Source organism: Vespula pensylvanica, chromosome 17, assembly GCF_014466175.1.
Source record: "Vespula pensylvanica isolate Volc-1 chromosome 17, ASM1446617v1, whole genome shotgun sequence".
NCBI lineage: Eukaryota > Metazoa > Arthropoda > Insecta > Hymenoptera > Vespidae > Vespula > Vespula pensylvanica.
The window spans coordinates 391,976-403,217 of NC_057701.1; the positions used below are offsets into that span (position 1 = coordinate 391,976).

Genomic DNA, 11,242 nt, shown 5'->3' on the forward strand with positions numbered 1-11,242 from the left:
GATATTGCCTGGCATCGTCACGGATATTCTATCGGCATAAATCGAAATTAGGTTCCGCTCCGTGATGCGAAACAATAGGATTAGAATAATTATTTTGCATTTTTAACGCTCTTCCTCGACCGTTTAAAAAATTTTATGACATTTTCCACGTAGATAATTTATGCGATTCAACGATTTTTAAAAGAGACACAAACGAAACATTTCCACCTGTCGTATCTTTGACGATTAGCATAGAAATCGTACTGAACAACATTCATCGCGGCAAAGTCCATAAACCGATGAAAAAACCGCAACTCGCGTTGAGTGCTCTCGAATCGTAAAAGAAAAAATGAAAGGAATTCGTATCTTCTAGAGATTAATGACTTTCAATTACGTGAGCCTGTGAATTATTTTGTAATAACCTTGTTCTTTTTTTCCCGATATAAATAATAATGCAAATACATATATACGAAGAAAAAAATTATTGAGAGCATATCTCGTAAGACAGTAAAGCATTCCTTGGGGAATCTATCGAGCCCTTGTAAATCTTCCAGTCTTAACTCTTTCCATTTATAAGACGAAAGAGCTACTTTCCTTTCCTCTTTCTTTTATCCCTTCACAGTCGTTACTACCCCTCGCCCTTCGATCCATACATTTTCGAGGACAGTCTCCCATCGTCTTCCCTAAAGAAGAAATTTCAGGGAGCTTAGCCCCAGTTGCGCGCGTTCTCCGCGCCGATCTACATACGCTTGCGCTTCTCCGCTCGCGTCTCCGCACGCGGATTCGCTAAGTGCGCCGCTCTATAAAAGCGGCCACTTGTTGAGCGATGTGCATTCCAACGATTCGCTGCAACAAACGCGGATATATTTCGAAGAGATCGAGAAGACCGGAAACAACCCTGTAGACGGATCCAACAGGTGTGAGCTTTCGGTGAAACCTGTCCTTTCGATCGAACGATCCGATCCATCCTTTATCTTTTCTCATCATTTTTCCTCTTTCTCCTCGTCTCTACTATTTCTCTCATTTGGCTACGTCGAAAGCTACTATTTTCGGCAAGAGAATTCGAGAGAATCACGGCGTTGGATCAAGCGAAAGGAATCTCTAAAAGGTCAGATTCAAACTTTTCTTTTCGATGTTACGATGTATTTTTTCTTTCACTCTCTCACATTTTTTTATTTTTTTCTATTTCCATATCGTTAATGAGTTTCCCTTTGAATATAGGGGAAGATACTTTTCAATCGAGTAACATCTCGTCAACATCGAGTCGATGTAAAGTCGAGAAATTGATTTCTTTTTTCGATGTTGCAACGTTTCGAATCACTCGTACTATTCTATTCTTCGTAATTTTTTCTTTGGCTATCGTGATATTAATTCTTTGAGAGCGGCAAGTTTTTACAAGTATGATCTTATAACTTTCTTATAAAACGTTTGCGAAACGCGAGCAGATATATACGCAAGTACGATACTTCAATTGTATAATTTTGAACGAGTATTCGCTGAATAAAGCCAAGATTATTTCTTTTTTTATTTTAAGAATAAAATATCGATTCGTCGTTAACTACGCATTAAGCTATATCCGAGAGTTTTCCAAGTGGCGAAAATTTGACAAAGAAGGACGCTCGAAATGTACTCGTCGTCGTTCGTCCGAAGCATGCGGCATATAAAGCGGATAAATCCTTCGAATCGTACGCGCTTAGTGAAAGCTACGGGAAATTAGAAAAGTCGGAAGCGGAAACGGCGGAGGGACGAGCTTTTAATATCACCGACAGTCCTTCTCTGCCGCTTAAGCTTTTTCTTTCTCTCTCTCTCTCTCTCTCCCTCTCTCTCTCTCTCTTTCTCTCGCTCGCTCTCTTTCTCACACTTTCAACGTACGTACCTTTGCATCTCTGAACGCTCGTGTCCAACTTGCTTGTAAGCTATCCTACCGTCGATTTTTTTACACGCGTCTCCGCATGCGTCAAAGATCGAAGCGTAATCTATTCGTGAAAAATATCCTTTTCCGTTCAAATATTAACGATTTCTGAGAAAATCGATAAAAAGAAAAAACAAAAAAAAAAAAAAGAAAGAACAAAAACCTAACAAGCTCGCGTAAACAACCGAAATGATAATTATTGTTCCATAAAAATATATTAGTACGTACCTATCGTTACGTAATTATTCTTCTAATAAAAATTATCACCAAGTTGAATTTTTTTTTAATCCGACGATAATGAAGACGATAACAAGATAATAATGAATAATACTACGCACGAAATAATAAAATAATAATGACATGAAAGCGAGTCGGTAGGGATAAGTCGATTTCACGAATGAGTTAATGAGTTTCAGGAAAGGCTCGTGTCCAAAGACGAACGACAAAGGATGCGGGACGGTCCGTTTCAACTTTGTAGTTCGCTCGCGAGTGAGATTCTGTGTTTTCCAAAATAGGATTAGCAAAGAGCCGTTCCAAAACAAGGGAGGAAAATCGTATTCGATTTCGTTCATCAGGGGGAAAGTTCGCGGAAGTAGTTTATCGAAATGTCGCTTATCGTAAGAAGAAGCGGTGCTCGATCGTAGTTTAATAATAGGAAAGAATTCGTACAAGTTCTCGTGGAAATATCAGAGATCGAGGTAGAGCGAGGGTAAGGGGTTGGGGTGACTTTATGTCCGTACGAGTGAATGAAAGGGGGCAGTTCGGTTCTAGGCCGCTACGAGCCTTGTCACACTAGCCTAATAAGCTCGACTTGGGTGCCATGTGACAGCACGATCGATGGATGAATCCGTACAAATCGTGTAGCATAGAACTCTCCCCGTCCGGCTCATCCGCCAAAGTTTCACGCGAAGCTGATACGTATGGTGACCGCAGCAAGCGTTAGCTCCCTTTTCGATCTCCTCCGAACCACCATCCACGTATTTTCCATCCTTCTTGCGAATTATTTTCTTCCTAAAACAGTTTTCTCGGATCTTCGAGATCTTTTCGCTACTTTTCCTTTAAATTTCGCGATCCCTCTTCGTCGCCCGAGTTTTCGTTTGTCCGTGGAAAAACGAACGAATAGATTATCGTCGCCACATGTGCGTGAAACGGGTCGATCGCAATTTCGAGATCTGGTTGTTGTGAAGCAACCGGTTTAGTTTTAGTATCGACCCTGATCTTCCACGGTGACCCTGTCATCCTGTTGATTCCATAGGCCGAAGAAGCGGAACGAACTCGTCGAGCTACCCATCGTTCGTCGAGGGACAAGGGCCCAAGAAAAATAAGGATTTCGATCTTTCCGTCTTTCCGTCTTTTAAAGGATAAACGATGAATCTCGAAGAATATCGTAAGCATGGTGAGCACATTACTCTTACCGAATATTCTTACTTTTTTCTAAATATCCCAGTAGCTTTAAAATCGTTTATCATTTTTTTTTTTTTTTTTTGTTTTCTTTACTTATCCATAAACTCGAAAATGGCATGCTTGCTTTGTAATGAATTTCGCGGTCCCGAGAGAGCGATCTAGCTAAAAGAAGACTCGTTACGAAGCTGGTAAAATATTTTCTTCATCATTTCGACTTGACGAGAGAGAGATATGTCGTTATCCATTTTCTTTCTCTTTCTATTGTTTCTCTTTTCCTCGTGAAATACGTTTGTAATTTATGGAAACAAGGAGACAACGACGAAACGAATAAAAAGATTCGTGCGATCAAATTTCGTCGTAAAAAACGTACGAGATACTAAAGCAACGTCAATAAGAAGGAATCGAGATAGGGGAAGCTTCGAGACTTTAAAGGATTTTATCCGACTGACTGATATTGTTTCCAATAGGCTTCAATCGGTAGAGAAGCAAATCTTCTGTTTAAGCAGACGATAAATCGCGACGAGTCTTTTCACGGATTTTCTTGCTACATTCTACCAGCGATAAGGAGTTTTATGAATACAAACGACACCAGCTTAACGCTTCACTCCGATATAAAACGAAACTTTACTTTGATAATCGAGGGTGTTAGTGAACGTAAACGCTATTACATTCTTACATAACGAATCCATTCGAGAAAAGAAAGGAGTTTGTTAATGGACCACGAAAAGCAATCAAAGGAAAGACGAGTTTAGATTTACGAGAGTCTCGATGAACTATTGTTTTCGCGTTGAACGAACGAGTTTTCTTTTTCTCGGTTTCCTTTAATCTTACGATCGACAATGGACGCTGGACCAAATAAATAAATTTCTTGAAATCGTCGGATCCACGACAATGGATAACTTTTCCTTCTACGTGTTTTCTATATAGGAAAGGAAATGGTGGATTATATCGCCGATTATCTCGAAAATATTCGTTCGAGACGAGTATATCCAGCCGTGTCACCAGGCTACCTGAGAAATGTTCTACCTGCGTCAGCACCCGTCAACGGGGAACCATGGGAGGAAATATTTGCAGACATCGAGAGATGCATTATGCCAGGTGTAACTCATTGGCAAAGCCCTCATATGCACGCTTACTTTCCGGCACTGAACTCTCCGACGAGTTTGTTAGGCGACATGTTGGCCGACGCTATTAATTGTCTCGGTTTCACTTGGGTAAGAGAGACACAACTATGACTCTTCTTCGAGTCTTATTTACACTTTCTGATTAATCTCGTTTAGGCTTCGAGTCCAGTGTGTACCGAATTAGAAATGATCGTGATGAATTGGCTCGGTAAGATGATAGGTTTGCCTGAACAATTTTTGCATCGGCCTGGTGTGAACGGTGGTGGAGGTGTCATTCAAACTACTGCGTCCGAATCCACTCTTGTCTCTCTTCTTGCGGCAAGAACTCGTGCGATCAGAGACGTTCAAGAAAGCGAAGGCGATCAAACGCGGGCGGATATCAATTCGCGCCTCGTAGCTTATTGTTCCGATCAGGTTCGTTTGATTTTGTTTCTTCGTTATCTCGTTTTTATCTTTTCTAAAGGAATTCTTTTCTAAAGGAATTCTTTTCTAAAGGAATTTTTTATGTATTGCTTAAAGGCGCACTCGAGCGTAGAGAAGGCTGGACTTATCGGATTAGTAAAAATGAGGTACATCGAATCGGATGCGGATCTTAGCATGAGAGGCGAAGCTCTTCAAGAAGCTTTGGCTCGTGATCGAGCTGACGGCTTGCTTCCATTTTTCGTAAGTATTCTCTTTTATTTATTTCGTAAACAAATTGCGAGTGAATTTATGATTAAGAAAAATATAATGATAATAATGCACAAAGGAAAAACTCTAATACACTTGCCAATTAGAGGAGAGTTGTCAGTAGTCACAGACATAAGGCAAACTATCGAGTCGCCAATTAAAACCTTCTCCGGAGTTTAAGTAGTCGTGTCGCCGCTATAGTCGGACGCTCGACGCAACAATCCGGATCGACGTTTCGCTAGTTGGTCCCTTAGGGCGAACAGCATCCGATTATCTTTTCTTGACGTCCTATTACTTATTTGCTTCCTTATTTCTGGAAACTTAAATTTAACAATGCTTCCTGTCTATTTTTCGGGAGATTACTTAGAAAAAGATACGACGTGCCCGATCATTTCCATGTTCATCGTGACACTATGAAATTATAAAATTCATGGACGATCTCAGGTCTGCGCGACTTTGGGTACAACCGGTGCATGTTCCTTCGACAATCTCATGGAAGTAGGCCCGATATGTGAGTACTCGAGAAACTATTTTTTTCCATAGAGACGATCGAGTAATCGTAATCGACGATCGGACTCGTACGATCTGTTATAGGCGAAAAGAATGGTCTGTGGTTACACATCGATGCTGCCTATGCCGGAAGCGCCTTTATCTGCCCGGAATTTCGTGGTTGGCTTCAAGGAATCGAGTATGCCGATTCTTTTGCTTTCAATCCAAGCAAGTGGTTGATGGTTCATTTCGATTGTACCGCTATGTGGTAAGGAGCATGATTGATAATTTCATTTACGCGCGACAGAAAGGAGATAGAACAAAATAAGATGTAAAGAAATTGTTCGTAATATTTAAAAACTAAACTAACCATCTTCGTATTCTTTCTCTCTCTCTCTCTCTCTCTCTCTCTCTGTCTTCTTTCATCTCGTAGATCTTATTGCGGAAACTCCCTCCTTTTTTCCTCATTCTTTCCGCAATATCCGCTTGAAGGCGTCCTAGCAGCGATTTTCTAGTTATCCACAATTGTTCACAATCCATAAGCGTCCCCGATAATATTTGAATCGCTTTTAAAGTCGATGGTGCGAAATGAAACTATTCTCGATTCGAGGTTGAAAAACACAGTTGGCGCGCGTGTAAACTTGAACTTTATTTTTCAGGGTGAAAAATAGCCAGGCTCTTCACAGAACTTTCAACGTGGATCCTATTTATTTAAAGCACGAAAATTCCGGTGAGATAATTCATTATAATTTATCATTCGCACATTACGAATTCGTTCGATCTTATTCACATTGTTATATCATCTTTTCAGGACTCGCCATTGATTTCATGGTGAGTAAGAAAAACTTGATAGGATAATACAGAAAATTGATATAAACGCTTTAAATTCGTCCTTTATCGTCTCGTAGCACTGGCAAATACCGTTGTCAAAGAGATTCAGAGCACTCAAACTTTGGTTTGTCATCAGAAATTACGGGATTAGTGGACTTCAGAAGCACATACGTGAGGTAAAGAATATCTTTTGCTATCAATTTTTGTAATTACTTAATAATTATTCAACGTCGTATAACAAATGTTTCTTGACGTTTCAAGGGAGTAAGATTAGCACAAAAGTTTGAAGCTTTGGTACTGGCTGATACACGTTTTGAAATTCCTGCTACGAGACATTTAGGAATGGTTGTATTTCGTTTGCGAGGTGAGAACAACTGGACTGAAAGATTGTTAAAGAAAATGAATTCCCGTGGTCGAGTGCATTGCGTACCTGCTGCACTTCACGGAAAATACGTCATCAGATTCACTGTCACTTCGACCAAGTAAGCTATCGTCTGTCTTTAATCAACCTGTATGGATTGATTAATGAATAATCGCTATTTTAGCACCACCAACGAAGATATATTGAAAGATTGGGCAGAAATACGGAATACGGCGAATGAAATTTTAGGTGACAGTTCTGGTTCACCAGTAAGAGCAAGAGTTCCATTGGCAGGTAAATCTCAGGAAGACCGTAGGCAGGTGCAAACCGCTTGACAATATTCTTCACAATCATTTTGGATTGGTTATGATTATGTATTAGTAGATAATAGAACAATTGGAAAAAGCATTCACGTGGAACAAACATAAAAACCATAAGAGACAACGTAGCTGGAACTCGGACTCTATTCAAATTCATATAGGATATATTTTTTAGAAGAAAAAGAACAAGGAAAAAGGTTTAAAAATGTTGAGCAGACCATGTTGAACGGAGTTATTTCGAATTCTCGATTTAATTTCAATCAATCGTCTCTTTCTTTTTTTCTCCTCCCTAATTAATATTATTATTTATCTTGTTTCTCAATTAGCAATAAATTATTGTTCCTATCGTTATTCTATTTTTTCATTTTGTTTTGCCTTTTTATTTATTTTTCTTTTCCTTCTTTTCCCTTGTATCCTCTCGAATTCTATCGAACTCTACGTACGATCGAATTCGAATTTACCTTTACGAAAGACGCAATCGACGACGTTCCTTCCACTTTCCAGATACGCGCGAGAAGAACGAAAATTTCGGTTCCAGTTTGTTGTTAGCTAATTCACCGATGTCACCGAAGATCGTTAATGGCAGTTTCGCGGCCATATACGACGCGACCGATGTTTTCGAGGAATGCATGAAGAACTTTGGACAGCTGCGAGTCGAGGCAAAGGATAGTCCAGGTGACCGGTTTTCGATTTTATTGAAAATATTCGATTCTGTAACTCAGCCGTTTTCATTTCTAGCGATGCGACGACGTATTCGAGGTATACTCATGTCAGGAAAACAATTTTCTTTAGATTCTCGCATGGATCTCGTTCAAGTGAGTTCAATCATCGTCTCGACTCGATACAATTTCATCAGTGATAACTCTTTACTTCGTTAAAATTATATAATTCCCTATCGTGCTGTATAAATTAAAAAATAATAAAATACAATAAAAAATAAATAAAATAATTTTAGGGCTACGTATGTTGTGGACGATCAGCAGGACCGTCCACCGATCTTCCTCAAATGAAAGAGGACGAAGACGGTCTATCCACCGTTGAATCTACTATGAGCATCGACAAAATCGACTCTGCCTACAACGGTAAATTTATCTACGATGTAATCACGAACGTATCTAACGTATAATTTTTTTCTAACTCCGTCACTCTCATTACAGATATTTCTCAAGAGAACTCTATGCTACGATCGGAGTCTGATGAATCGTATGATAAGAACTCGAAGAAGGAGATAGCGAAAGCTCACTCGGGCTATGGAATAGCTAATGGTTCGGTTGTCAAGCAAGAAAACGAAGGTCAAGACGTTTCGTCCATGCCATCCGGGGAGAAGGGTATGCCCAGAAGCGAAACGATCGGTGCGATAGGACATCGACCTTACACGGGTGAGCTCGTACCTCCACGTTTTCGATCGGAGAAACCGATCAAGGACAAAGAAGAAATCGACAACGACGGTGGCGACGACGACGTTGGTGACGAAGACGGCAGGCTCTGTCAAAAGTGTGGTCACTCTTTCAAACGTCAGTAAATCTCTTTTCCTTTCCTGTTATTTTATTTTTGTTCATCTCGTTACGAAACACGACGTAGATCGTCGACTTGAAGAGTCATGAAAATGTTAACGCGTTTAAGATTATCTTTTCGTTTCTACTATTTGCTCCCTCGCTCTCTCTCCGTCTCTCTCATTCTCTGTCAATCTATCTATTCAGCTATCTCTATCTATCTATCTAACTTTAAATGGATTTTTCGTCGTTCCTAAATCGACGTACGATCGTTCGAATAAGCCGTAGAAGCAAACGAAAAATATCGATAGCAGCAATAAATCACGTTAAATGCCGTAGTTAGGCGAAACGCAAATGTCTCTCTCTCTCTCTCTCTCTCTCTGTTCCTCTTATTCTAATGTACATACATACCTCTCGTCCATTCGATCGATTTTTGAGCGATTTCTGTAAGAGCGTGGATATCAAATGTTTTATTGTGATGGAGGAGTAAAGTATCAAAGGATCGATTTTCATAACAGGTATGTATACATTTTATTGTCCTCGACGTCGTGACAAATACGAAAGATTTGTCTTTGAAAATAACCTTCAACATTTATCGCTTTAATATTTGTCTTTTTTTTTCATATATATATATATATTTTTTTTTTTTCTTCGCAGTATCAATTGCTACAATCTATGATGAAGAAATATCAATCCTAATTCGATCTATAGCTACAGGCTGAAAATGATATTGAAATCATCAAGTCAAACGACGACGAATTAACGATATTTCTTTTATTAATAAATTATAATCCCTCTTACTAGAGACGTTCTACCTACAATCAATACCATCATCTGCGAGAAGAATTTCTTTCAGAATTTCTTATCGAGACTGTTTTATCGAACGATTGCGCAAACTCCTTTACAAGTATCGTATTTTATGACTAGTGCATCATCGAAACAAGGGAAAGTATAATTCTTTTAACAACGCAGATAGTTTTTTTTATCGAATTTTTCATCGCGTTACAGAAGGACTTCTTTGTGTCTGATTTCTTTGTTTTCTTACATAACATTATTCGTAACATTATTGTTGCATATCATTTATCAAATAACGAATATACGTGGATATCTTTCGGCTGCGAGGCCAGATTTGAACGTAACAATTATTATATACTGATTGATTGAATTCGCCGTTTTACAAATTTTATTATAGATTAACGTGTGATATTCCTGATCGCAATAACTCTAAACGCTTGGAACGAAGAAACGTCCTTGAATATCTCTGCTTTTATCGCGTTAATTCCCGCGTAGTCTTGCTACGCGAAAAAGAAATGAGTCGTTTCCAGCACGATCTCGAATAATCTTTTACCTCTCGAGATTAATATCGAAGAGATAGTTTCCGAAGAGAAGTTTTCCAAGAGGATAACAATAAAACGAATTTCCTTTGCTTGCTGGTGCGAATAAAGCTTCAGTGATATGATTTCTGTCGATGATCCAAATAAGGATACCATATAATTACCATTACATAACTAAGACCTACGTACTACGTACATTCTCCGTGTAATCCTAAATATCAATAACAGCTACCTACGTTAGCCGGTAAAACGATTTGTAACAATGATATGACTCGTGATAGAATAAAATACGATCGAGTACACACGCACGTACATACGCGTAACCAGAATAATCCTAAGAGACTTAGAACAAGCTCCTATCTAAATCCGTAAGAAACGATCGATAAAGATGATATGATTCGTATTAGAATACAGCATATGTACATAGGTAGGCCCAATTTTTGTCACTTAGCAATTCCTCGTAACAATGCGTTTCAAAATAATCGACGTTTCTTCGTACACGTAATTGCCATTTGAAAAGGAGAATCGAAAAGCTGGCGAGAAAGTAGCGTTAATCGATGCGATCGGAAATTAGTGTAAACAGCGAGATATACAAGAGAGATGTGGTAATACAAGAAGGAGGAAAGAAAGATAGAAAAAGATAGAAAGATAACGAAGATCAGTGGAGTAGCCTCGCAGCCGCGCGTGCGACAATGAACAAATGACGCGACACGAGCCGCATGGCTTGCCAGAGAAACATCGGTGAACTCACCACCAATGCAAGCACCGAAGCTTGTTTGGCAAGAGGCTCCGTTAAAGAAAGCCTCTCTGTGAGGACATGAGCGTTCAGCTTGCTCGAGTCATCCCGCGAGAGATCTTACAATGTTAACGATCGAACTCTCATTCGAAAATCACGATAAACACGAGCGAGGAAGTTTATCGATGACTACGACGTAAGCTGAAGGCTCACGCTGTGCTTTTGTTAGTTTTCCTTTCGATCTGCCTCGCATTGCATCCGTCGGGGTGGAAGGTTTCGTAGGTTCTTCGCGTCGTTCAGCTCGCCGAAAAGCAACTCTCGGATTAATACCTCTATTTATCTTCTACGAAAAAAAAAGGAGAGAAAGAAGAAAGGGCTCTTTTACATTACGTAGATTACTCTTTGACGAGCGACGACGATGGAATTGGACGACGATTCGATTACACGCAAGAGTAACTAATGACAATGGCATGCAGTATCATGCAAGGTGCTGCTGCACACGGTGGTTGGAAAATGTCGAGCGACAAAGGAGGAAACACGAGTGAGATCCTCCGATCTGATTGTGAGTGCCTACTATCCATGCACTCAAA

The 11,242-nt window shown here is 39.6% G+C and overlaps 1 protein-coding gene across 3 annotated transcripts; it reads left to right on the forward strand.

Annotated features, from left to right (window-relative positions):
* The first annotated feature begins 544 nt into the window (after positions 1-544).
* On the forward strand, positions 545-8,716 carry LOC122635251 (histidine decarboxylase). 3 transcript variants are annotated; one of them, XM_043825237.1, is made up of 16 exons: positions 545-1,087; positions 3,147-3,287; positions 4,223-4,509; positions 4,576-4,833; positions 4,939-5,082; positions 5,533-5,599; positions 5,683-5,845; positions 6,237-6,307; positions 6,389-6,408; positions 6,486-6,584; positions 6,670-6,890; positions 6,954-7,063; positions 7,594-7,764; positions 7,882-7,904; positions 8,045-8,171; positions 8,247-8,716. In XM_043825237.1, the coding sequence occupies exons 2-16, from the start codon at positions 3,260-3,262 to the stop codon at positions 8,609-8,611; spliced, it is 2,154 nt and encodes a 717-aa protein (XP_043681172.1). In that variant the 5' UTR covers positions 545-1,087; positions 3,147-3,259; the 3' UTR covers positions 8,612-8,716. The 3 variants fall into 3 exon arrangements, with proteins under 3 accessions (XP_043681172.1, XP_043681169.1, XP_043681170.1); XM_043825234.1 differs by having other exon boundaries at positions 547-1,087; positions 7,828-7,904; XM_043825235.1 differs by lacking the exon at positions 545-1,087 and having other exon boundaries at positions 2,637-3,287; positions 7,828-7,904.
* Positions 8,717-11,242: the final 2,526 nt, after the last annotated feature.

Bases quoted from the DNA above. Each gene is read 5' to 3' on its own strand.
- LOC122635251 (XM_043825234.1), top strand. From the start codon at position 3,260: ATGAATCTCGAAGAATATCGTAAGCATG. The intron at 4,510-4,575 runs GTAAGAGAGACA...AATCTCGTTTAG, and splicing joins ATTGTCTCGGTTTCACTTGG to GCTTCGAGTCCAGTGTGTAC. The intron at 8,172-8,246 runs GTAAATTTATCT...CTCTCATTACAG, and splicing joins AATCGACTCTGCCTACAACG to ATATTTCTCAAGAGAACTCT.